This window comes from Heterocephalus glaber, unplaced genomic scaffold, assembly GCF_053883595.1.
Source record: "Heterocephalus glaber isolate CG9 unplaced genomic scaffold, H.glaber_assembly_v1.0 deba00001461, whole genome shotgun sequence".
Taxonomy (NCBI): domain Eukaryota; kingdom Metazoa; phylum Chordata; class Mammalia; order Rodentia; family Bathyergidae; genus Heterocephalus; species Heterocephalus glaber.
This window is the reverse complement of record NW_028258308.1, coordinates 45,511,912-45,539,552: the sequence shown is the minus strand read 5'-3', so window position 1 is coordinate 45,539,552 and position 27,641 is coordinate 45,511,912. Positions and strand designations below refer to the sequence as shown.

The 27,641-nt window shown below is 42.0% G+C and overlaps 1 protein-coding gene across 12 annotated transcripts; it reads right to left on the bottom strand.

The window, feature by feature from the left end:
* Nucleotides 1-730: 730 nt before the first annotated feature.
* On the bottom strand, nt 731-26,120 carry Pomk (protein O-mannose kinase). 12 transcript variants are annotated; one of them, XM_004875372.3, is made up of 4 exons: nt 21,949-26,120; nt 20,644-20,792; nt 10,091-10,393; nt 731-2,789 (listed from the first exon to the last, which is right to left on the bottom strand). In XM_004875372.3, exons 2-4 carry the CDS (start codon nt 20,677-20,679, stop codon nt 2,019-2,021), a joined length of 1,110 nt encoding a protein of 369 aa, XP_004875429.2. In that variant the 5' UTR covers nt 20,680-20,792; nt 21,949-26,120; the 3' UTR covers nt 731-2,018. The 12 variants fall into 12 exon arrangements, with proteins under 12 accessions (XP_004875429.2, XP_021108190.2, XP_021108195.2 ...); XM_021252531.2 differs by having other exon boundaries at nt 21,982-26,120; XM_021252536.2 differs by lacking the exon at nt 20,644-20,792 and having other exon boundaries at nt 21,982-22,097; nt 22,377-26,120.
* Between the last annotated feature and the right edge of the window lie 1,521 nt (nt 26,121-27,641).

Below are 27,641 nucleotides of genomic sequence, written 5' to 3'. Positions count from 1 at the left end.
TGGTTTAGCGTAGTTCTGGGTGTAGCTGAATGGATTTACTGAAGACAGAAGATTCACCCTACGTGTAAGTAGCACCAAGCAAAAGGCTTGTAGACTGGATGGAGTAAAAGGGAAAGCAGAAAGGCTACTTCCTGCTGCCCTGCCATGGACTGTTTCTCTGATGCCATGCCACCCTGCCTTGGAGCTAGCCAACCAAGGACTGAAACTTCTACAAACTGTGTGCCAAAATAAACCTTAATATTAATAGTTAATTATAACTTTTTTTTAACTTGAGGATCCAGGATGAAGCGGCAACTAAATTAAATCATACTATTTAAGTACAAAAAATAATAATAATACTGATAATACTACCACTTCCAACCCTTGGGCACCTCCTTGAGTTAAGGGTAGTACTTTCCAAAAGGTGTCCCTAGACCAGAGCACCCGTACCATTGGAACCAGTCAGAAAAGTAAACTCCTAGTCTCCACTGAAGATGTGCTAAGCCAGAGACTGTGGGCAGCCTCAGTGGACACCCCTACCCCATCCCCAACCCCCAGTTCCACACTGCTCCAGCTCCTAGGAGGGCCCAAGTCCCTTCTGGCAGACTTACCTCTGATCTTTAGCTTTGCCCCTCATTAGTGATGCCCAGTGTGCAGCCGCCACCCCTTATACCCCACAAGTAAAGACAACAGTGGCACAGGAAAAAACTGAACAATTCAATCATGCAATGTAGGAGGAAAGGCTCAACACTTTCTAATAAGGAGGTGTATTTGTTTATTAAAATTGTTCACAATTAACTATGGACACAGAAAACCCAATTAAATAGGAATATCAAAACACTACCCAAGGCTAGTGATATAATTTCTCTGCCATTTAAAACTCTTCTCTCAGCCAGGCACAGCAGCACATATAATCCCAGGATTTAGGAGGCTAAGGCAGGAGAACTTTGAGTTCATGGCCAGCCTGGATTATACAGTGAGACTCTATCTCAAAAAACAAACACAACTCTCAGAAGCACAAATAGCCAATAAACATATGAAAAAATGTTCAACATCACTGGCCACTGGAAAAATGCAAATTAAAACACTGAGATTCAGGACCAGGGATTTAGCTCAGTGGTTCTGCCGCCTGCCTCGCAAGCACAAGGACCCAAGTTTGATCCCTGGTACAAAAAAAAAAAAAAAATTAAAAAAAAACAGAGATTCCATCTTTAGAAAGAATGGCAAGAAATAAAATAATAACAAATGCTGGTGAGGCTGTGGGGAAAAAGAACCCTTCTACACAACAGATGAATGGACAAAGAAAATGTGGTGCTGTACACAAAGAAATACTATTCTGCTATAAAGATAAAAAGAAAGATAAATTTGAGTTATCTGTAGGAAAATGGATGTACTTTGACAGCATAATGTTAAGTGAAAAAAAACAGACACAATAGCTTAAATATATGGTCTCTCTTTTATGGAACACTCAAAGTATAAATAAAGAGCAAATAAAAGATAATAGGAAATGGGGAGATTTATCATTTGCAAATGGGAATGGAACCAAGAGAGGAAGAAAGGAAGGTAGAGGAAACGAATATAAAAAGATGTCTTATTTGTAGGTCCCAACACCTCACGATGAGTGTAATAATTATGTACTGCAAACATGTACTAATAAAATTTTTAACAAAAACAACTTCTCTATATACATTATTAGCTTATTAGAAATTCAATTATTAGGATAGGTGAAGTCTCTCTACAGCTACATTTTTATTACTTCCTTCAAATATTGGGTAGATTTACTGCTTCTCTGCATCTTCACCAGGAATAAAATAGCCTCAGAAAGGAAAAGCCAGATTAAATCTGTCCTGATCTCCTCTTGCTTTGCAACTGCCCCAGGCTGCACACAAATATGCAGGTGGATGTAGAGTACAAACCACATAGCTGAGAGCAAAACACAAGGAAATGTGAAGCCCAAGCAAAAACCTCCCCAACCACAGCAAGACTGATAGGACTTCATTTGGTCCTTCAACCCCATCCTGCAAGGACTGCACTGGTTTTTACAGCATTTCTCTTGTCTGGGATGTCACAGTATCTCCAAGTGAATTAAAAACCTTCTGGTAAGTGTCCAGAATATCTTGAGCAGTAGGTCTTTCTGCAGGAATCTGGCTCTTACAGGCCTTATGAATATCAAATAAATGGAATCGAACCATATCACTCCCTTCAATGTGCCCCAGAAGGAAATTGGAGACATCTGGGATTTTCCAGATATCTATCTTCTCATCATAAGAGGGCATGAGGTCATCGTGGAAAGGCCTGTGCTCCCCATAGGGCCATAACTGCTCTGGAGCCACAAAATCCCCATGAAGCTCCCTGTGGCCACACTTCACAAACATCCCGGAGCTGTGATTCACCAAGGGCAAGGCATCCAAGTCATTTGCCACAATGCTGAAGTTACTTGTCAGCAGGTACTGTGACAGAGTCTTGGACAGGTCATTAGAGTCACACATGACGAGTGTGCCCAGGGGGCTGCGATGCAGGTAGTTAATAATGCCAATATAATCCATGGCCAGTTGCAGCCTATGTTGCCATGTGTTCACATTTTGGTACTTGGAAAGATTTAGTATTTCTTCCAGGTTGCTCAAGGAACCTAAGGGGTGATACTCAGTAAGAAGAGTGTTGTCCTCCTCACAATAGCCAAGCAATGTGACAATGTGTTTGCTCTGTAGAGATTTCAGCATCTGTAGTCCATGGAGAAAATCATCTTTCATCTTCAGACTGGTGAGGCGTGAGAGAGCAACTTTGCGTTCTTTCCATTCTGACAGAAACACCTGAAACAAAGACCATCAAACCTAAACTTTCATTGGAAGTGAGCAAAGAAAGAGTTAACTATTTTCCAAGGGGCAAGTGAGATGCAGTCCTTGCAATCCCAGAGCCATGCTTAGTCTAGCTCTAAAGACTCATAAATATGCACAACATTCATCAGGGTGAGTGCCAACTGGGCACAGGCAAGCACAGTGGCACACACCTGCAGCCCCCGCAGAGACTAGGACTGGGAGTACAAAGCCAGCCTGGGCTACATAGCAAGTTCAAGGGCAGCCTGGTGAGCAAGGCCCTGTTTCAAAAAGCAAAAAATCCAAAAGAAAAACAAAATTTTCAGGGTAGAAAGGACTGATTCTCATGTGGATGCTGAGAATGAACTGGAAGCTTAGGGGAGCTGGTCTCAGAGGATGATGGGGACTTGCAGCATAAATGTGGATTGTGGGGGCATGCAGGCCCAGGAGGGGAGACTGCTTCCAACTTATACAGCACAAAGGATGGAGTGGAGAAAGACTGGGAAATGAGGTGAAAGGCCTCGCCCATCGCATATAACACTGTGACTTGTTCTCATTAACTTTAAATACCAGCAAAATGAATCACACACAGGATTGTTTCTATGTGAGGAAAACTTTACATTTTCTAGGTTCTGTGACACTTCAGCTATAAGAACAGGACCAGAAATACTATATAAACACTGGGCCTGTCCATATGGTACACAGTCAGTAGGAGAGTAACTGCACATTTTGCCTTGGATTTCTTTTGCTGTTTTTTTTGTTTTGTTTTGTTTTTGTTTTTGTTTTTTTGGTAGCAGGGATCGAACTCGGGTCCTTGTGCTTGCAAGGCAAGCAACGGAACCACTGAGCTAAATCCCTGGCCCTTGCCTTGGATTTCTTTCTCTCTCTTTTTTTTCTTTTTTTCACAGTACCTGGGACTGAACCCAGGGCCTTTACATTGAGCTATATCACCAGCCCATTTTTTTTATTTTGAGATAGGATCTTACTACATTGCTAAATTGCCCAGGCTGAGCTTGAATTTGCCACCTTCCTGCCTCAACTTCCCTGCTTTCTGGGATTACAAGTGTGTCCAGCACCCCCAGCTGAATTTCTACTTTTTTATTAGCTAAAACAGGTTTGCAGGGAGTACTGTAATTAAGAAAAGAACTTGTGATTGTTTGCTTAAAGAAAACAGGTTCTAAAGTCAGAAATCCCTGGTTCTGCTATGTCTTTGTTGTCACCCTTTCTCCTTCCTTCCCTTCCATCTTCCTTCTTTCTGCCCTGCTGTGCCCTGCCTTTTCATCTCTCACCCAGGGCTTCATGCATGGTAGGCAGGTCCTCTCCCACTGAGCTACATCCCTACTTCCTAAGCCATTTTGGAAAGCAATTTTTTGGCGTTAATCAAAAGAATTTAACATTTAATCCAAGGCAATAGCCTGAAAAAGATGTAAAGCTCTAGGAATAAAACCCTGGCATTATTTAAGCATAAACTAGAACCTAAAAAGGCAAAGGATAGTTAAATTTTGGCAGGATTATCAATGGTATGTTATTTGATCACAATAACACATATATATTTATAGTTATATTAGATATAAAGTAATGTTACAAATGACCAAGAATTTATATATTGCTCTAACTGCGTGAAACAAGACAAAATTAAATTATATACAAATGAAAGGGAAATATGCTAATGTTTTAGTTGCCTTTCTATGGTGAGAATTTGGGTTATTTTTCTCCTTTATACTTTTCGGTATTTTCCAACTCTTTCAAAATAAATGAATTATTTTTACAATTTAATTTTTTTAACTCATAATTAGTGTGTAAAGTCTAAGAATATAGCTCAATGGTAGAGTGCTTGCCTACAATGCATGAGATCCTGGATTTCATTCCCAGTACTGCAAAAAAAATAGGAAGAGAAGAAGGGAGGGAAGGAAAGGAGGAAAGAAGGTAGGAAAGAAGGAAGGGCAGGAAGGGAGGAAGAGAAGAAAAAGAAGAGAAGTAAGAAGGGAAAGGAAAGAGAGGGAGGGAGAAAAGGAAAGGAAGGAAGAAAGGAAGAGAAGGACAGTAACAAAAATCCCTGCCCAGATGAAGTTCACATTCTGCTGCAGGAGGTAGGCAATAAGTAAAATAAACAGAAAAAGTATGCTGGAAGGTGAAATGTTTTTTAGGGTAAAATGGGGTTTTCAGTTTTAAGTAGAGCTGGGTGATCTCTGAGCAAGAACCTGAAGGAGGTAAGGAGTGAGCTATGTGCTGTATAGGGAAGAAAGCAGCAAGGGCCAGTGGCCCTGGAGGGAAGCACTCTCACAGGTGCCAGGGCAGAGTGGGCGGTCAAGGGGAGGGGCATGGAGACCAGATGGATTCTGAGCACACCAGAAGGAAACTTGCTGATGGGTCACACAAAGATGAGAGGACAAGAGACAGTCCAGGGTGCCTCCCAGGCTGGTGGCCTGAGGAGCAGGACTGACGGAGTTGCTGCTGAGACATGGGAGAATAGCGAAGGAGCAAGCTCCACAGGAAGCCCTAGGTCGAATTAGGTTTGAGAGGAAAAGAGTCCACGGAGCTCAGGGAAGAGGCCTCTGCTGCAGACAAAGCTGTAGGGCTGGCTGAGGTCACCCAGGGAGCAAGCACAGGTCTAAGGCTGGAAAGAATGAAATGGGTTGGCATTGAAAGAGGCTGAAGAGTGGACCCTGCTCTTTCATTCTGTTAAATATATACAGTAATTTGTGCATCATCATCTTTCTAGGACCTAACCATTAAAAACAGGGTTTTTAGGCCCAGCATGTTGGCACACACCTGTAATCCCAGCACTCAGGAGGCTGAGGCAGGAGAATCACTGAGAGTTTGGGCCAGCCTGAACTACATAGTGAGGCTCTGTCTCAAAAAAACCCTAAAAATAAATAAATAAATATTTTTAAAAAGTAAAAGCAGGGTTGTTTTTTTTTCTTTTTACAGTACTAGGGCTTGAACCCAGGCCCTTTGCACCAAGTGATAGACCCAGCCCTTTTTAAGACAGACTTGCTAAGTCACTATACTGGCTCAGCTCAAACTTGTGATTCTCCTGCCACAGCCTCCCAGATTGCTGTGATTACAGGCATGCACCATCATACTCAGTTTAAAAACAGATCATATAAGACCCTTCTAAACCAAGCATGGTGGTACACACCCATAATCCCAGCACTAGGGAGCTGAGGCAGGAGAATCTCTTCAAGTTCAAGGTCAGCCTGGGCTACGCAGAGTTTAAGGCTAGCCTGAACTACATAGCAAGACCCTGTCTCAAAAAAATAAAAAATAAAAAAAAAAGGAAGGAAAGAAGGGAGGGAGGGAAGAGGAGAGAGAAGGAAAGAGAGAAAGGAAAGGAAAGGAAAGGAAAGGAAAGGAAAGGAAAGGGAGGGAGGGAGGGAGAGAGTCTTCTGACAGGATCCAACCCACATTTTATGAATTTTTAATATACTGCACTATAACTTTAAAGAAAAATCTCAACAGTGATTTGAGATCCCTTACTGTCACCATCTGGGCTGGACACACCCAATACTTGGGAACATGGGCCATGCCAATAGGGCCACACTGCCTTCTGCTCAAAGTGTGAGCAGGATCATGTTCTGGTTGTCCATACCAACAGACCTGAATCTTCTGTGCTCCTGAAGACCTGGTTCTACCATAACTTTTATTCTCACTAGCACTGTTGCCCCAAATCTATTGTTTCAGAAACTGGGCAGCCTCCCTATGGTGAGTGCATTACTGTCCTGGAAATGACTGCAAGAATAAATTTCTGATCTGGGCATGGTGGTGGATGCCTGTAATTCTGGCACTTGAGGGTGAGCCAGGAGGATTGCTGTTCCAAGCCAGCCTGGGCCACATAGTGAGTTCAAGGCCAGCCTGAACTATATAGTGAGACTCTGTCTAAAAAAAAAAACAGAAGAAATTTCTAATTCTTTTAATATAGCCTTAGGTTTAAAAACTTAAAAGGGGTGAATAATCCCCAACTGTTATTCTTAGAGAATAAGACTGAGGACAGAAAAAGCAAGAGCAAGGAGAAAGGAACTTTTACTTTGTACTTTGCCTCCTGTTAGTATTTGAATAGAATGTACTGTGGTTTTTTAAATTTGGTTTGGTTTTGGCATTGCAGTTTGAACATAGGGCCTTTATTCCGAACGACATCCACAGCCCTTTATCAAAAACGATTTTTATTTTGAGACCAGGTGTCACTGAGTTGCCAAATTGTCCAGGCTGGGTTCAAACTTGTGATCCTCCTGCCTCAGCCTCCCAGAACGGTGGAACATCAGGCATGTGCTACCAGGCTGGGCTTGAATGTACTGTTTTAATTTTTTTAAAGAGAATGAAAAGAAAAAGCCATGGATCAGTCTGCCTTTCACAAACCAATCAGTGCAGTTTGGGGACAAAGGCACACGATGCTATAGACAGAGGACACAATGCCCTTGGGCATTCCAGACACCAACCAAAGATACATGTTGTATAAGACAGGAGAGTAGTGTTTGTATACTGATGAATCCATCTGAGATTCACAAATACTTTATGTGACAAGGTTCAACTAAAGAGTTTTTGTGTTCTAGCCCTAAAACATATCCTGGGTACAATCAGGTCCTAGGCTGGATGCTGAGGACGTACTTTCTACACCCTCACAGGAGAGACAAAAACAAAGCAGTAAGAACTCGTGTCTAGATCAGTGCACCAAGGACAGGGGCATCCTCTTAGTAGAATGAACTGCAGGCAAAGAAAGGCCCTGCAAAGGCACTGAGGTAAGAAAGGGCTTGCTTTGACCAAGGAACACCACCACCAAAAAAAAAGACCAGGGAGCTCCAGGACTGGTGGTGTGTTCCTGTAATTCCAGCAATGGGAGGCTGAAACAGGAGGATCAAGAATTCAGTGCCAGGGCAGGGGATTTAGTCTAGTGGCACTGCGCTTGCCTTGCAAGCACAAGATCCTGAGTTTGATCCTCAGTACCCCCCCCCCCCAAAAAAAAAAGAATTTAGGGCCAGACTCGGTTACATAGGAAGTTCAAGGCCAGTGTGGACTATACAGTAGGACCTTGTCCCAAAAAACTAAAGGAAGACTAGAACCAGCATAACTGCAGTTGATAGGTCCTCAGATGAATGTAGAGAGGTAGAAAGGGCCTTAGAATAGCTGGGATTACAATTGTGTGCCACCACATTCAACTAGTCACATTTTGCTTTAATAAAGAAAACTACATTACTTGGTTTGAACTACATTACTTGGGTTTATTATCCACATTATTAAATGCCATATTTGGCTGAGTACAACTTGCGGTTCCCTAAAATTACATGTATCCTCAAACAACAATGAAGCACTACCATCAAAGTCATTCAAAAACATGTAAGAAGCAGTTTTGACAGAGAACTCCCAAGAGTGTACTGAGCAATCCCAACACGTGTGCGAGAGAGCAGCAGCTCCAGACCCCTCTTCAGCGGAGAATGGGAAGGGCAAGCTGTGCATCTTCTTTCCACATCCCAGTACTTCCAAGTATATTTATACTCCCCTCCCAGAGCTCAACCTGACTTCGAGATTGTATGTCCAACTGTCTGCCCCAGCTATACCCAGCATCTCAATGGAATTCATGTGTCCCTCAGACAGAGGGTCTCCTCCTTCCTATCATCCCCATCTCAGGTAATGATGCTAGTCTTCCTGGAGCCCAGGCCAAGAAGCCCTACAGTCATCTCTTTCTCTCATCCCCTGCATCCAGTCTGTCACGAAATTCTTTGGGGAATACCTTTAAAATATGGCCAGAACCCATCAGTTTCTCACTCCCACTCTTGCTGCCGCCCTACAAAGGCCCAACCAAACTTTCACCCTTGCTTTTCTCAACCCCTTTTTCACTTGTAATCCTCTCTGCTAAAATTGTTTCTGTGATTCCCAAAGGGTTGCAAGGCCTAGCATAAGCTGGATCCCCATCTGATCTTTCTCAGAACTTATATGATTGGTCTTTTCCTCCTCCTGCTCTCTAATCACCCTGCCTTCCTTCTAGGTCCCTGAACACCCGGGCCTACATTCTCCTAGGGCCTCTGCTTAAACTCATCTTTCTTACTGGAGCTTTCTTACTCCTGAAGCCCACGTTCTCATCATGGTCTCAGGTCATTCTGGCCATATTCCTCCCCTAACCATGGGCAATGACAAGGCCATTATTCTTGCCTTGCTTTATCTTTATAATGCATGACATTAATATATCATTTTGTATTTTTGTTTCATATTTTCTTTTCTGACTCCCTAACTAAAAGAACACAGGGTCTTCATTTCTCTCATTGAACAAAGTATACTTCTCCTTCAAGATCTCTTCTGTCCACATATAAGAAAACCAGATTTAGCATCACCTCCTTTATTTTTTTGGTACCGGGGATGGAACTCAGGACCTTGCACTTGCCAGGCAGGGGAGGCACCATTGAGCTACATCCCCACCCCATAGCATCATCTCCTAAAATAAAAACTAGCAATTTATCAAGCTGCAACTCCATGGGCATATTTCTCATTCTCTCACTGCCTTTTGCCAGTCAATCTGTCAACCTCATAAAGAACTTGCCTTTGTTTAACAATCTAAGCTTAACTGGCTTCCAGAGATGCGATTGGACCAGGAGGCCTCCGTTTCCCTAGAAATGAAGCCACACAAGGTGGAGTGCATATTGGCCAAAATGAGAAAATGTTCTGGGAGCTTCTGAGAACTGAGTTCACCCTGTGGTGTCTCTTTTCAAATTAAAAAAATAAATAAATAAAATCAATATAATCCCATTATATTTTTAAGAGCAAGGAAAAAACCCTAATTTCTATCAATTTTGCATTTTTATACATAAATATGTAATCTTGCAGTTGAAAATAATACAATTGTATATCTTGCCTTTTTCGCTTATCCTAAGATTTTCTTTCTATTGCTTCATGGGGTTCCTAAGTATACTTACTGGCTGTAGAACAACCCATCCAGAGGCTGGATCATAATTTAACTATTTTAACTTATTGCTCTACAGTATTCCTTTATGCATTTAGCTTTTTTCCTTCCTTTGGGTCATCTTAGTAGGCTAAAGCCCACGATGTGAGATTACTGGGTTCAAGGACAGAAATACAGAACCTTTGTGGCTTTTTCACGAGAGGAGGGTCTCACTATATTGCCCAGGATGGCCTTGAAGCCCTGGGCTCAAGTGATCTTTTTTTCTTTTTTCAGTACCAGGGATCAAACGCAGGACCTTGCACTATCGAGGCAGGTACAGCACCACTGAGCTAAATCCCTGGCCCACCCCTTATGGCTCTTAAGACAGAATGCAAACTTGCTCTCCTATTAAAGTGAACCCCACACTCACTCTCTTCACAGCTCCTTCCCCAGTGCACTTTAACTGCCTCACTTCTGCTCTCAGCTCCTTGCACGACAACCAGGGTGAGCAATTTTTCATCTGTCCCATTTTGAAGTAACCATGGGGACAGGGCTTGGGGTCCTCAGTGGAGTGTCGAAGGGAACTGAAAAACTGGTCGAGGCAGAGGTAAAGGAGAGCGTTCATGAGGGCCATGGTGAGCAGCAGCCCGACTAAGCGGGGAACTTCTCTGTGGGTGAGGCCTTGCCCGCTCTCTGGGTGTCTCCTTTCCATGTTGCTCTTCCGTGTCGGCTCCTACAGGGTGACATGAGACAAGGGGCAGTTACTCTGTCAGTTATTTCCATAAGAAGGTTCTCATGACACTGGTCTGAGGTGGGCACACACTCTGGTTCCTCTCCAGCATGGACCTCTTAAGGTTTGGTATCATTGTGGGGAGCAAGGGAGGCCCTGAATCCTTGGCTTATACCAAGTGCTCAATGTTGGCTGCCCTCATAATCCTTATTCATTATTACAAACTGAAATTGGGATTCACTTAGATTAGATTTGGCTAGAGGGGAGGTGTCTGTATCTATGTCTTTGTCTGACCTACAGTGATTTGCACTAAGTAGACATTCATGAACAGAGAAACATAAAAGCAAATGCTGGGTGTGGTGGCACACACCTGTAATCTCAGTATTCTGGGAAACTGGGGCAGGGGGACTGCAAATTCAGGCTCAGTTGCCCAGCATGGGCAACTCAATGACTCAGTAAGTCCATGTCTCAAAATAAAAAATATAAAATGACTGGGATGTAGCTCAGGGTGAAGGCCCTGGGTTCCATCCCCAGTACCACAAAATAAGTAAATAAATATAAATAATAATAAAAATAAAGTTCAGGTTTTTTTGTTTTTGTTTTTTTGCAGTGCTGGTGGTGGAACCCAGGGCTTCAACTGTGCTGGGGGAGCACTCTACCACACAGCTACACTCCTAGCCCAAACCATGAACATTTTTAATTAGCAAAGACGTCTCTTTAGTGGGTATGAAAGGGGGCTTTGGGATGGAAGAAACTGATGCTGAGAGATGAGAAAGCCTGGCTATAGTGTGGGGTGAGAGTCAACCAATTCATAAATTAGAATTATGATGATGAGATTGGCAAGAGGTTGACTCAGGTAATATGCAATTCTGAGTAGGCAGAGTCCACACTAGAGCCACTACAGGGCCTGTGTGGAGAGTCTGAGGAGGAAAGGACTAGTCCTGGTGAAAGACCCTCAGTAAAGCATGCCTGTCACTCAGGTTCCGAGGCAGAAGCTATTTAGGAAGTACAATGACCACACCGATACAACACAACAAATATGGCCCTCTCTGAGTGTGCCAGCTGAGTGTGAGCACTGGGATGCACTGAGACACTCGTGACAGAACCACCGCATGTGGCTCTTGCCAGAGCCAGGCCTAACTCGAGGCTCACCTTCCAGGAGTATCTTCCCTCTCCTAGCCAGGTCTCCACCTGAACATTGGGGCCAATCAGTGTTCTGATTGGTCCCAGGGACTGGTTTGAAAGCACCCTGTCATGAACACCAAAAGAGGTTTGTTAACTTCTTATAACTATACACAGATAAATCACAATAGTCCAAATGGTTCACCTTTCCCAGGGGGCCTTTTGGAGTCTAGGTGTCCTTGGGGCTCTGATGCCACAGGACAGTCCTTGGGGAGCTGGCAACCATCTTGGAGGCCACATCCACTGCTGGACACTCAGAGGCCCTCACTTCCTCCCCAGTCCATTTGTTCTCAAACTGTTCCCTCTACCTCTATCACTAGTTTGGGCCAAATACACAAGTAAATAAAACAGATTTGGTCCTCTTGGAGCCAAGGGAAAATTCAGCACAGAAGACAGACAATAAGCAAGTAAATAAAAGTTTATTATCATCCTGTGCTGAGAGTTCAAGGATAGAGAACAGCTGGGCAGAAAAATCCTGGGATGAAGCAGCCCAGAAGACCTTTCTGAGGGTGCACCATTCATGTTATGATCACAGGACTGGGAGGAACCAGCCAGGAAAGATGGCTGTTTTATACCTTGTCCCTGAGAAAGTAAAATCTACCATTCACCAAGCTGGATAGTGGACACTAATCATCCCAGCCTCAATTAACAGGGAACAATATTTCTCCTAAGGACTAGCTGCAGCAATGGTCAAACAATCCCCTTCTTCGAATAATGAACTACTTTTGTACTACTGAGAAACTATGATCAAAATGACCAAAAATTCCACTTAAACTTTTCAGTGAGAATGAAAAATCAGCTGGCTTCCTATGCCCACTTGTGACCAGGAGACGGTGAGGACCCGCAGGCACACCCACCAGTTGCCAGCATGGCCATGCAGGTAGAACGGTCCTAGACTGGCTGAGCCCCACTTCTTCAGGCTTGCTACGCCCACTTGCAACCAGGAGACGCTACTTGGATCCACACTACAGAGGCATAGCGGGACACAAAGGCCATTGTCCTGAGCTGCAGAAGTGAACAACAGAGAGAGGGCCTCTCTCAGGCTCCCTGATGAAAAGTGAAGCTCACTGGAAAAGTGAAGAGAATCTCTGCAATAAAGGCACACCAGACCACCATACTTGGTAAGTTGGAGGGATCATCACCTCCCATCGGAACCTGGGCTATCTTCAGGGGAAAGGCAGCTAGAAACTACAATAGAACCTTGCAGAGTTCAACCCTGCAGGACAGGAAGCTCAACTTGGAACCTGCAGCTAGAAATCTGCCTGAATCTCGCCGGTCTGGGACTAGCTTACTGAGACTCACTGACTTATAACTGCACACTGCTGCCCATGTTGTCTATTGTGACAGCAGAGACATACCCTGAAGGAGGCCCTTCATTTCTATCTTTTATTTGTTATTTTCAAAATTACCACTATTTTTTTTGCTCTTATTTTCAATTTTTTCTTCTTTTTCTACTCTTTTAAAATTTTTATTTTTCTCTTTTTTCTTTCTTTTCTCTTTTCTTTCTCTATCTCCCTTACTCCCCTGCTGTCCCTCATTGTTCTTCATCTCTCTTTGTGCTCCTGTTCTGGCCTTAATTTGTATTTCTTCTTTATTTCTCTTTTCTTTTCTTTCCTTAGCACGCCTGTGCCCTCTGGGATCACTGCTAGCCTTCCTCTATCTTTCTACCTATGTATCCCTCCCTCCTGAACTCCTTCTAACTTCCCATCCTGAAGGGTAAAGTTGCTATATAGAAGAGTTTATTCACTATAAACATATTTTGGGTTGTCCTCAATTTTGATTTAATTCACAGTTAAAGGTGATAGATTAATAACTACCACAAATTGTCATTTTCTAAGAGGTACTTGATGCTGTAGTGTGGCTGACTGTATCACGTGGGCTAAGGTGTTGTGATTGATCTAATCAGTTGTCCTTCCTGGTATAATGAAAATGAGATAGCCTGAGACCCATTAGAGACTCAAAACCTAAAGACCAGCTATATCTGGAAGACACCTCTGAGAAGCAATCATTCCATAAAGTTTCTAAATACATCAACAAAGATACTTACAATAAGCAACTTCAAAGTATCAACGCAGGAACTAAACCACGGACAGTACCAAAAACAAAAATGAGAAGATATTTAAGCAAGGCACAAACTCAGGCTTCCACCCCACAGAAGGCAAATTCTGGGGGAAATGAGGTGGAAAAGTCTGATAATCAACCACCTGGACACCCTGAACTGATAGCACAGGAAGTAAAACAGATGAGGCTGTAGAAAAATTCAAACCAGAAAAAATCTCCCAGATAACTACAGAGATTGTGGGCACAGTGAAATACATGATTAGAGGTTCTAGAACAGAAACAGATAAAAAAAAAAAATAGATGAGCTCAGAAACATGCTGGAAACCATAAATGCCGAGGATAAGAAAGAAATGGAAACCATGATCGCCCAACACAAGAAAGAAATGGAATCCATGAAACAGATTCAAACAGATATTCAGGAGATTAAAAACTCCACTGAAAGGATTCACAGCAGATTAAGAGAATCTGAAGATAGAATATCAGATATAGAAGACAGGATTGTGGTTAAGGACCACGAAAACAGAGATTTCTTAAAAATCGTAAGGGACCACGAGAAATGAATCCAGCAGCTGCTAGATGATGCAAAGAAGAATAACATAAGACTGATAGGAGTCCATGAAAAAACAGGAGAAAGTACAATTGACATAAAACAACTGTTCACAGAAGTAATAGTAGAAAACTTCCCAGACAGAGGTGGAGAACTGGACATAGAGATAAGTGAGGCAAAAAGAACTCGAACTAGCCATGATAAAAACAAATCTACACCAAGACATATAATAGTCAAGATCCTAGAAACCCAACAGAAGAACAAAATCCTATAGGCATTAGAGAAGAGAAACAAATCACCTACAAAGGAAAGCCCATCAGAATCATGGCAGATTTCTCAACACAAATCCTCAAATCAAGGAGAGCCTGAAGTGAAGTATTTCAAGCCCTAAAAGAAAATAACTTCCAACCTAGACTATTGAATCCTGCAAAATTTTCTTTCAAAATCGATGGGGAAATTAGATACTTCCATGACAAAGAACACATGAGAAATTTCATGAACACCAAACCAGCACTCAAAACAATTCTAAGCAATATCCTAGAAAAAGACAATGAAGGTCACAACTCCATGAGGACCAAAAGAGGGAACCCACCAGGCAAGGTAAGAAACTAAGGGGAAAGGGGGGAAAAATAAGAAATGAAGGAGCCAGCAATAGTAAAACATCATGACAAGGATGAGTCAATATCTATCAATTATAACTATCAATGTTAATGGCCTCAATTCACCAATCAAAAGAAATAGACAGAATGGATTAAGAAGCAAAATCCAGCAAAAAGAAATTCATAGACTGAAAGTAAAAGGATGGAAAACAGTTCTCCATGTGACAGGATCCCAGAAAAAAGCAGCCGTAGCAATCTTATTTGCAGACAAAGTAGATTTCAAACCAAAACTAATTAAGAGAGACAAAGAGGGTCACTACATCCTTGTGAAGGGAACAGTCCAAGAGGAAGAGACGACAATCATAAATATATATGCACCAAATATGAATGCCCCCAGCTATATAAAACAAATATTAATGGATATGAAAAACCAAATAAGCACTAATACAATTGTAGTGGGGGATCTCAGTACCCCACTATCACAGACAGATCATCTAGAAAAAAAATTAACAATGATCTAGAACTGAACAATTCTAGAACTGAACCAAGCTATTGAACAAATGGACTTAATACATGTTTACAGAGTGTTCCACCCCACAAAATCAGAATTCACATTTTTCTCAGTTGCATACGGGTCATTCTCCAAAACAGACCACATGCTAGCTCATAGGACATGTCTAAGTAAAAGTAAAAGAACTGAAGTTACCCCCTGTATATTTTCAGATCATAGTTCAATACAATTGGAGATCAATAACACAGGAAACCACAAAACCCCCACAAACTCATGGAAATTGAATAACACCCTCCTGAACAAGCAATGGGTCACAGAGGAAATCAAAGAAGAAATCAGACAGTTTCTACAAGTAAATGATAATGCCAGTACAACATACAGGAATCTATGGGACACAATGAAAGCAGTTCTAAGCAGGAAATTTACAGCAGTGATGACCATATTAGGAAAACAAAGAGAACTCAAATAAATAATCTAATGCAGAACCTCAAGCTCCTAGAAAAAGAAGAGCATGACAAACCCAAAGCTCATAAGAGAGAGGAAATTATAAAGATCAGAGCAGAAATCAATGCAATGGAGACTAAGAGAACGATGCAAAAAAATCAATAAGTCAAAGAATTGGTTTTTTGAAAGAATAAAATTGATAAACCTTTAGACAACCTTATCAAAAAAAGAAAAGAAAAGGCACAAATACATGCAATTAAGAATGAAAAAAGTGAAGTCACAACAGACCCAGCAGAAATCCAGACTATCATCAATACCTACTTTGAGAACCTGTACTCTAGTAAAATGGGAAACACGGAAGAAATGGACAGATTCCTAGATACATATGAATTGCCAAAGTTAAATGAAGAAGATATAGAAATTCTAAAAACCCCAATTACAATGAGTGACATTGAAAATGTAATAAAAAATTTACCAACAAAGAAGTGCCCAGGTCTTGATGGTTTCACTGCTGCATTCTACAAAACATTTAAAGAAGAACTAATGCCCTTACTCTTTGAATTCATCAAGGAAGTTGAAAGGGAAGCAATACTTCCAAATTTATTCCTGAAAGCAAGTGTTACTTTGATTCCAAAACCAAGGAAAGACCCAACCCCAAAAGAGAACTACAGGCCAATCTCCCTAATGAACACAGATGCAAAAATCTGCAACAAGATACTGGCAAACAGAATACAGAGGGTCATCAAGAAGATCATACACCCTGACCAGGTCAGACTTATTCTAAGGATGCAAGGATGGTTCAACATTCGTAAATCAATAAATGTAATACACTATATTAACAGAGTCAAGGACAAAAACTATATGATCATCTCAATAAGATGCAGAAAAGGCATTTGACAAAATCCAACACCCATTTATGATAAATACCCTACAGAAATTTGTAATAGAAGGTCTTTATCTCAACATGTTTAAGGCTATCTATGAAAAACCAACAGCTGGGCCGGGGATTTGGCTCAGTGGTTTCATTGCCTACTGCACAAGCACAAGGACCTGAGTTCGATCCCTGGTACCAAAACAAACAAAAAAGAAAAGAAAAACCAACACCCAACATCATACTAAATGGTCAAAAACTGAAAACTTTCATGCTAAAATCAGGAACAAGACAAGGATGCCCACTATCACCACTCCTGTTCCATATATTTCCGGAAACATTAGCCACTGCAATTAGAAAAGAGAAAGAAATAAAAGGAATAAAGATAGGAAAGGAAGAAGTTAAGCTGTCATTATTTGCTGATGATATGATACTTTACATAGAAGACCCAAAAAACTCCGCCAAAAGACTTCTAGACTTAATTGACAGATTCAGTAGAGTAGCCGGATATATAGTCAACACTCAAAAAACAGCCTTCTTATACATAAATAGCAGACTCACGGAGAGAAATTAGGGAAACAATTCCTTTTACAATAGCTTCCAAAAAAATGAAGTATCTAGGAATTAATCTAACAAAGGAAGCAAAAGACTTCTACACTGAAAACTACAGCACTCTGAAAAAGGAGATCAAGGAGGATACAAGAAAATGAAAATACATCCCTTGCTCCTGGGTAAGAAGAACCAATATAGTGAAAATGGCCATACTTCCAAAACTACTATATAGATTTAATGCAATGCCGACTGAAATTCCAACAATATACTTCACAGAACTAGAGAAAAGAATCCAAAAATTCATTTGGAACCAGAAGAGACCTAGAAGAGCAAAAGCAATTCTAGGCAACAGATACATGGCTAGGGGTATCACAATCCCCAACATGAAACTATACTACAAAGCCACTGTGATAAAAACAGCATGGTACTGGCACAAGAACAGACCTGAGGATCAGCAGAATAGATTAGAAGATGCAGAAGCAACTCCAGACATACTCAGCCACCTCATCTTTGACAAAGGAGCCAACTACCCTCATTGGAGGAAAGATAGCCTATTTAATAAATGGTGTTGGAAAAACTGGATTTCAACCTGCCAAAGATTAAAACTAGACCCATACCTATCACCATGCGCTAAACTAAGATCAAAGTGGATTAAAGATCTAAATATTAAAGACAGAAACACTAAAGTTGCTGGACGATAAGTTAGGTAGAACTCTTGAAGACATTGGCATAGGAAAAGACTTTATGAATAAAACTTCTGTAGCATGGGAACTAGTATAAAGAATCAACAACTGGGATCTCATCTTATTAGAAAGCTTTTGCACTGCAAGAGAAACCACCAACAGAGCCAAGAGACAACCTACAATGTGGGGAAAAAAAATTAGCACCTGTACCTTAGACAAAAACTACTATCTAGAATATATAAAGAATTGAAAAAAATCAGACCCCCCAAATTCAAAGATCCAATTCAAAAATGGGCATCTGAAATGAACAGACATTTCTCAAAGAAGTAGCAAATAAATATATGAAAAAATGTTCAACATCACAGGTCATTTGAGAGGTGCAGATGAAAACAATGCTGAAATTCTACCTCACCCCAGAAAGAATGGCTGCTCTCATGAAAGCAACCAATAACAAATGCTGGCAGGGGTGTGGGAAGAAAGGTACCCTTCTCCATTGCTGGTGGGAGTGCAGACTGCTGTAACCACTGTGGAAGTCAGTTTGGAGATACCTCAAAGAACTAGGACTAGAGGTCCCATTTGACCCAGCTATTCCTCTGCTGGGTATCTTCCCAAAAGAATTAAAAGAATCATACCACAGCGATATATGTGCACCCATGTTTGTAATAGCTAAAGCTTGGAAGCAGCCCAAGTCCTCATCAACTGGAAGCTGGATAAAGATGTGGGTTTTTTTATAAAATCGAGTACTACTCAGCCATAAAGACTGAGAAACTAGACATTTATAGCTAAACAGAGGCATATGGAGGCCATACTCTTAAGTGAAATAAATAGGACACATATGTGTAAATACCAAAGAGTTTCTCTACTGTGAGAAACTGATAGTGTAGTTAAGGATTAAAAGGATTAAAATGAATAATTGATAATTTGAAATAGGAAGAAAAGGTCCAAAGGGATAGGGGTGGCGGGAGGGGAAAGGGAAAGGAAAAATTATGAGAAAAGAAAAAAATGAAACGAAGTCTATGTAAATAGGGAAGGGCACACAGGTAATGGGGAAAAAATATGAACCAAGATACAACACGTACAGGTACAAGCACCCAACGATAAATATAAACGTATTGTATACCTAAACTGTACCAATAAAAGAATTTAAGGGAAAAAAAAAAAGAATGAAAAATCAGCTGAGTGTGGTAACTCACACCTGTAATCCCAGCACTCAGGACAGGAGGATTGCCATGAGTTCAAGGCCAGCCTGAGCTACACAGTGAGTTCAAGGTCAGCCTAAACTGCATAACAAGACTGTCTCAAAAAAAATGTGCTGGGGATGTAGCTGAGTGCAAAGGCCCTGGGTCCAATCCCAGGTACTACAAACAAAAGAATGGAAAATCCCAGTCTTCTCCAGAGGAACTAAGTCACTCTTCTCAGAGACTTGACTCCAGTTTCCAAACCAGCAAAGCTTCAGACTGATTTTCTGGAGATAATACTGCACATGTATGTTAACCTTACAGCCTCCAAGGACAGGGACCTGGGGTCTACTTCACAATCCAGACATGATCTTGACTCCTTTATGAACAACCCTGCTTTGCTTTGAGCCCATCAAAACCACTACTTCATCTAAACTTTCTGTCTTGGTTACTTTTTCTTGTTGCTAACACTCAAAGTTAAAGAAGGAAAGGTTTATTTATCTCACAGTTTGTAGAGGTTTTAGTCCATAATTGGCTGGTTCCAAGGCAGGGTGGCATGGCAGAGGGGCAATGCAGGGGAGAAACAGTTCATGGCAGGCAGAAGACAGCAAAAGCAAGCAAGTGACAAGCAAGACCACAGCTTTCTATCCCTTATATCTTACCCAGGCTACTTGCCCTGAGGACAGGTAGCATTCACAGCCTTAATCCTAGCATCACATTGTGAATTAATTCCACTATAATGTCCTTGATCCCCACAGCACAAACCCTAGATCCAGCCACCTCCAAAGGGCCCCATCTATGACGACACGAGGCTTCGAGGGGACATCCAGACACAAGCCATAACACTTTCCATCCCCCAAATTTTGTAACTTTCTTTCCCTTTGTGACACCCAAGTCCCACTGGCATACTGTACCTTTCACTGCAATGGGTCCATAAGCCTGACAGGTTTGTCCTCAGAGGCTTTAAGTTGGTAAGACTGGGTCACCCTATCTTAATATTTCCCTCATTTCTTCCCCCACCTTTGCTCTCAGTTCATGATCTTGTTTCCTGTTTTCCTGAACCACCACAGAAGCAATCAGGGAGTACATCCCCAAGTTCCCCAGACACTGCCCCAAGTTCCTGAATACTCTACCTTCTCTCAGGCTCCTGCTCAAGAAACTACCTCACTGTGGTCCTACTCAGGAAACTAAACCAGCACGCACAAGGCCCTGCCCTTCTTGCCTGTTCCTGGCCTGGTCTCTCCTTCCAAGTTACGACTGCATCAACTTCTTCCACTGTCCAGAACACTGCCTCTTCACCCCACTTGCCCTCCAGATGGAGCCCATCTTTTCTTCCCATTCCAGCCAACATCACCTGAGCGACCAAGCTGTGTTCTCCACAGCTCTCCTCTCCAATTCACTGCTGCTCCTCCCAAGCCCACCACACCAAGGTCACCACAGTGACCTTTGCTGCACACACAGTCCCAGTCATTTAACCCCTCAGCAGTAGTCAGTGTGGTAGAGCCCCCCCTCCTCCTTGGAGCACTGCCCTTCCTCCGTGTCTGGGAAGCTGAGCTCCCTGGTGATCCTCCTCCTTTCTCTGACTCTGGATGAGCCCATGCTCAGCCTCAGACTGCTTCACTCACTCCTGGGGTTGACATCAGGAGACTCAGGACTTCCATCTCCACCTGCTGACAGACCCTGGAAGTACAGCTCCACTCCCAGCCTCTCGAAGAAGGTGCACTTTCCTTGACATCTCCATTTGGATGTTTGATGAATAACTCGATAATACTACCTTTCAACAACAAAAACATAACTTGCCTTAAAAATGGGCAAAGGATTTGAATAGAGATTTCTCCAAAGAAGACACATGGATGGCCAATAGGCATATGAAAAGATGCTCAATTTCATTAGCCATCAAGCCAAATGCAAATCAAAAGCATAACGAAGCTGGACATTATACTGCACTCCTGTAATTCCAGCTACTCAGGAGACTGAGGCAGGAGAACTGTAAATACAACCCCAGACTAGGCAACCTAATGAGACTCTGCCTCAAAATAAAATTTTAAACGGGCTAGGAAAGCTGTGCATGATGGCAGACACTTGTAATCCCAGTACTCTGGTAGGCTAAGGCAGAAGGATCACAAATTCCAGCCCAGCTTGGACAATTAAGCAACTCAGTGAGACCTAGTCTCAAAATAAAAACATTTTAAAAAGGGGGTGGTGATGTAACTCTGAATAAATCCCCAGTACCAGAAGGGAAAATCTGCTAACAAGGAGTATTTGTGAGGAAGAAAAGAAACTGTAGTCCTCATACATTTCTAGTGGGAATGTAAAACGCAGCCTTTATGAAAAACAATCTGGCATATCTATGTTTACCACAGAATTACCAGCAGCCAGTTGAGAAATGTGGGTATTGTTAAACACAGGATTTCTAACATAGATAGGAAAAGCTACTCTATACTTACAGTTTTTAAAAACAGAAAAATGGAACAAAAGCAAGAAAAAGATTAGTGTCACTAAATACAATCTAGATTACAACCCCACTTTTTCGAATAAAGCACAAGAAACATTAAGATAATTACTTAACTATTCTGCATGCTTACTTAGCCTTCAGATTCTATAGTAAGGGCAAAGGGTGGAGACAAAACACTAAATAAACGGCCACATTTTGCTTTGTAAATAAGAACAGTATTAAGAAAAAAAAGAAGAACAGCATAGGTCTCGCTGCACACCACACTGCCGGCCACCAGAGCCTGAGCGCAACAAGGCCCACGAGGAACCCGCTGTGCCGGCCATGGAGGGTCGTCGGATCCTAACGGGGTCAGCGCGGCCTGGCGTGGGGAGCCGCGGGGTACGGCAAAGTCCCGCAGGGCCGCAGGCTCCTAGCGAAAACCACCGGCCCCCGGGCCTCCGGCCGCGCCGCCCCCGCCCCCGCCCCGCGAGTTTACCTGGTGGCCCGGCCCGCGCATGCGCCAGCGTACCGGAAGCGGCCGGTGGCGCGCAGAGATGAGCTAACTCAGGTCATCTGACCCTGGCGTCGGAGCCTGTTAGCGCCCTAGCGTGCAGATCTGGTATGGTGGTGGCTGCTGCCAGGAACCTGGAGAGAAATAGTGAGAGCTCAGTGGACTGCAGAGCGGTGGTTTGCCGAGCGTGGCGCGCGGACTCAGCCCCGCCCGCCAGGACGATGACCAGCGTCGGAACCGGGAGCCCGGGTGGCCGGAGTCTGGACGGCCCGCACACCTGGCTTAGAAAGCCGAATCTGTACAAAAAGCCCAAGCAGTAGGAAAATAAGGGGAGCCTGTGCGAGACCTAGGTTCCATTCCAATGCCGCACAACGTCAGGCTGCAAATAGCAAAAGGAGGGGCTGGGAATTTACCTCAGCGGCGCCGCTCCTGCCTGGCAAGCGCAAGGTACTGAGTTCAATCCTCCGCAGTACTCTGGGGACGAGGGACGGGGGAAGGCACTGCAAAAGGAAAGGCGACTCGCACTGCGGACGTCCAGAGCCGGGTTCTCTACAGCATACCTGGTGTCTATACGAATTCCTTCCATGGGCCTGAGCTCGTCCCATTTCTAGGAATTGTGTGGAAATAATATATGCACAAGAGATCTTGATGCAGCATTGTGATAAAGGATATTTATAGTAGAAACTGAAAGAAATCTAATGATATAGTAGAAAGCGAAAGAAATCTAAGGTGCTGTACTTAGAAAGCTAAATGCAAAGAAAACAGCACACAACTCGAGTTAAAAGGTAATTTTAGTTAAGCTTAGAAACACAAAAGTAAACACAAGACAAGTTAAAAGAGTGGAGGGCCAGGGATTTAGCTCAGCGGTTCCGCCGCTTGCTTCGCAAACGCAAGGTCCCGAGTTCGATCTCCGGTACCAAAAACAAAAAGTGTGGACTAAGGTCCTTTCCTCCCATTAGAGACCTTAGGCGGAGTATGCTAACACCCCCTCCCTCACCTCCAGGCTGGACTTCGGAAAAACAGAAATGCAAAGTAACCCGGTTTCCTTTCTTTTGAACCAGCTAAATAATTTTTTTTGACCAAAACTCTACGAAGCCTCCCACACGTTGCTTCTCTCTATATAAGGCCAAACACAAGAAACAAAGAAAAAAAGATAATCGGGCATTTCCATTTCCAGAAACCCCTCATGATGGGCATCCAGGATGGGATTTTTTCCCCCTCGTTTCCAATAAACACTTGGTCTGCGATTTTATTGTTTCGTGAGACAAAGAACTTGAGTTTATATAAAATTAACTGTTTTCGTGTGAAAAAGAGATTTCTTTTTTTTCTTTTTTTTGGTACGGGGGATCAAACTCGGGTCCTTACGCTTGCGCAGCAGGCGGAGAAACCACTGAGCTAAATCCCCGGCCCTAAAAAAGAGATTTCTGAAGGAAATCCTATTATATATAACCCCACAGCCATTAAAAATTATGCTATTGGGCCTTACCTCAGTGGTGCCGAAGCCTGCCTCGCAAGCACAAGCTCCTGAGTTCGATCTCCCGTACCATGAAAAAAAGATGCTATTAACGAGTACAGAATTTCAATTTGAGAAATTATGAAAGTTGTAGAGATGGATGGCAGGGATTGCACGTGCAGTCACTCACTCCCTAACACCACTCACCTGTGCACTCAAAAAATTTTAAAATAGTTGTTTTGCCTATTTTACAATTTAAAATGGTGACCTATATGTATTTACATGAAAGGATATTTGTAACATATGGCTTAGAGGAACCAATTCCATTTTTTAAAAATGTATGTATACTTATGCATATATAGTGTTTAATAGAATTTGGGGCCATTTAAATTTTTTGCTTAATATGTATTTCTTAATGTTTGTGTAATTAACATAGATGATCCTGGTAGCAGTATGTGACATGTATAGAAATCTATTAAAACTTATCTAGTCAAAGGCCGGGAATTTAGCTCAGTGGTTTCACTGCCTGCTGCACAAGTGGAAGGACCCGAGTTCGATCCCCAGTACCAAAAAAAAAAAACAACTTACCTAGTCAAACAAATTTATTAAAAACTTTTTGGTACTGGGGATCGAACTCAGGACCTTGCGCATGTAAGGCAGGCAAGGTGCCAGTGAGCTAAATTCTCAGCCCTTTGTTAAATACTTTTTAAAAATAAAAGAATGGGTCATACATGAAAACTTTGAAAAAAGGTGAAAATTTGCTAGATACAGATTGAAGAAATGAGTAAACTTAGGTGCTGTCAGTTGTGACACTTTTCAAAATGCAATTTATTTTGATAGAGGAAATAGTAAGCATAACATAAATTTCCCATCTATTGATGTGTAATTTTTTTTGTTTTGAGAAAGGGTCTCACTATGTATATGTAGTTCAGGCTGGCCTCAAACTCAGAGATGCTCTTGCCTTAGCCTCTTGAGTGCTGGAATTACAGGAGTGTACGATCAGGCCTGGCCTTTTGGGGGGATTTTGGAGACAAGGTCTCACCACTGTAGCCCAGGCTGGCCTCGGCCTCTCCAGTGCTGGGGTTACAGGTGTGGGCTACTACCCCCAGCTCATGATGTACAATTTTATTGAGAGCACCAGGTGAATTCAGAAAACTGCAGCCAGCTGAGCCATGCTGCTTAAGAACACAAAATTACACATGCACATCTTAACATGACAGCATCTTTCATTCATGTGTTATGAGCCACATACATCTGGTGTTACCCCTTTCAAATTTCAGATTAACTTCATGAGAGACTCATGAAACATATACCTTCTTATGCCTTCTGCAAGTAAGTTTTGGGTCTTTCTCAAGGTGATGTGCCACATTATCATACTTACACATTTCTTAAGCATTGACGTGTAAAACTACACTGTGATTTTGATTGGGTTTTATCTTTTTCTGACTGAATAGGTTTTTGATGGTTGTATCCCTAACCCCCCCCTTTTGTTTTTTTTTGGATCAGGAATTAAACTCAGTACTTTGAGCTTGCAAGGCAGGTGCTGTGCCACTGAGCTAAATCGCTGGCCCTCCCTAACCCTATTTTTACCATAAGCCCAGTGGTTTTTATTCATGGTTTTGCACAGGATGAGTCTTAGGAACACACTTAAAATCATGTTCTAACAAAACTGCTGCACAAGGGTTTCAGCTGACTTTCAGAGTGAGCAAAGAAATGACAATTTGGAGTTTGAAATGGAGTGGTGATCCAAATTAACATCCAGCAGAAACTTCCATCTTTGGTGAGAGGCAGATTCCCCACATACAGGAATCACCTGCCCAATGGATACTGTGATGCACAAAATAAGGACCTCTCCAAGAGAGAACAGAGAAAAAAGAAGTGAACCAAGTCTGAGCATGTAGAAATATTGATCTTAGAAAACAAAGCTGTAGAAAGCAAAGAACCTGTAAAAGCCAATAAAGCAGAGATTTCAAGGATAAAAGGGATCACCTGTTAAGACTGAAAGTATGCAAACCCTCTTGTCCTGTGGAACATATCTTTACAATCTACACAAAATTCATGGTATGGTGGAGCAAGAAGATTCAACAAAAAGCTGCAGGAGCCAAAACTGTGGGAGGTCTTCTTTTCCAATCAGTGGAGCTTGCACCAAAAGGGCAGAGACCAACTCCGCATTGTTTTCTATTTTCCCTTTGTTGCACAACTGTGGAAGTGACAGTGCAGCTGTAAGTATGAGGTTTCTGTCCAGAGCTGAAAGGGGAACCCCAGAGAAGGAAAAGGTGCTGAAAAAGTGAAAAGCGAGGGGATCAGGCAAGCATCCCATAAATATAAAACACCTGGGCTCACCCTGACCTGAACAGACTTGCACATTATAGATCTGATTCCACTTAGCATTGCAAAAGCTTTGAGAACTGTGCTGATGGGCAGATTTTTGTTCAATTCCAAAACTAACTCTGGATGGCACAAATGACAGATACAAATAGCAATGCAAGTTGTTTTGTTTGGGGTTTTTTTGGTACTGGGGATCGAACTCGGGTCCTTGGGCCACTTGCAAGGCAGGTGGCGGAACCACTGAGCTAAATCCCCGGCCTAATGCAAGTTTTGACACGGAACTGGCTTTGGAATGCAGCCCACAATCACCATTTTCCACAGGATTTACACAAGCATTAGAGTTGGTTTTGGGGGGATTTTTTTTTTTTTGAGACAAGGTCTTGGTATGTAATTCAGGCTGGATTTCAATTTGCAGCAATTGTCCTCCTCAGCCTCCCTAGTGCTGGGATTACAGGTGTGCACCACCATGCCCAATTTAAGAATTAGTTTTATAATAATCAAAGTGCTCAAGATACAGTCCAAAATTACTAGGTATATGAAGTATCACAAGAATCACAACTTGCACGAAAGGTAATTATTAATTAGCAATGAAAGGACACAGATGCTGGAATGATCTGATAAAGACATTAGTATTGAAATGCTCAAATAAGCAATTGTAAAAACTCTTGACACAAGTTAATAGAAAGTAATAGTGAAAACAAATATATATAAGCAAATATTAAAGACTCACCAGATAATCTGAGAGCAGAATGGAGATGACAGAGGAGTGAAGACAGATTAATAGAAATTATTCAATCTTACTGGGCCGGGGATTTAGCTCAGTGGTTCCACCGCCTGCCTAGCAAGTACAAGGTACCGAGTTCGATCCCCAGTACCAAAAAAAAAAAAAAAAGAAAGAAATTATTCCATCTCATCAACAGAGGAAAAAAAATTTAACCTCAAGCACTTAGGGGACGTAACAAAAGATTACACAATCTTAGAAGATACAAGAAAGTAATGAAAACATTGATGCAATAATGGCTGAAAATGTTTAGTCTGGGAGGGGAACCCTACAGATTAAAATTGAACAAGCCACAAACAGAATAAATCCAAAGACATCCATAACCAGACACATCAAAATCAAATTGTTAAAAACTAAAGACAAAAAATTTTGAAAACAGCAAAAGGAAATGACACATGACCTGTAGGCGAACAACTATTTTAAATTGAATTTCTCATCTAAAATCATGAAGCCCAAGAAAAATGAACATTTTTCAAGTGCTGAAAGAAAAAAAATTGTAAACCTAGAATTCTATATCCAATGAAAATATCCTAGACACTTAGATAAATGAGGAAGTTTTCTTGCTTTTTTTCTTTTAGATACTGGGGATTGAACTCAGGATTTTCTCACTGAATTAATCCCCAGCCTTTTTATATTTTGAGACAGGGTCTTGCTAAGTTGCTAATTTGCCTAAGCTAGGCTAGAACTTGTGATCTTCCTGCCTCAGCCTACCAGTGCTGAGACAGACATGTGCTACTGCACTTGGCTAAGAGTAAGAATCTGCAGCCAGCAGACCGACTCTAAAAGAACTGCCGAAGTTCTTCAGACAAAAAAGAAATGTCAGAAGGAAACTCACAACATTAGGAATAAAACATAATAAATATGTGGGTGAACAACACACGCTGATCTGAGAGGGAAATTCATAGTATTAAATGTTTGTATGAGGAAATGAGATCTTGAATCAACCAGCCATGCTTCTACTTTAAAATATCCGAGAAAACCAAAGTCAACCAATTTGAGGAAAGATGATAAAACATGAAAGCCTAGTTCAAAGAAGTTAAATTTTTTTCTACTTCATTAAAAAAAAACAAAACTGGTTGAAACCCTATCAATTGACATACTTGGCCATTAATGGGT

What these genes read in the sequence shown, in the direction of transcription:
- Pomk (XM_021252530.2), bottom strand. Translation starts at nt 20,886, where the DNA reads ATGCCTATTGGCCATCCATGTGTCTTCTTTGGAGAAATCTCTATTCAA. An exon ending in TCCTGATGTCAACCCCAGGA is followed by an intron (nt 10,394 to 20,643) that starts GTGAGTGAAGCA and finishes GTCACCCTGTAG; the next exon opens with GAGCCGACACGGAAGAGCAA. An exon ending in GGGAAGGAGCTGTGAAGAGA is followed by an intron (nt 2,790 to 10,090) that starts GTGAGTGTGGGG and finishes TCTTTGTTTCAG; the next exon opens with GTGTTTCTGTCAGAATGGAA.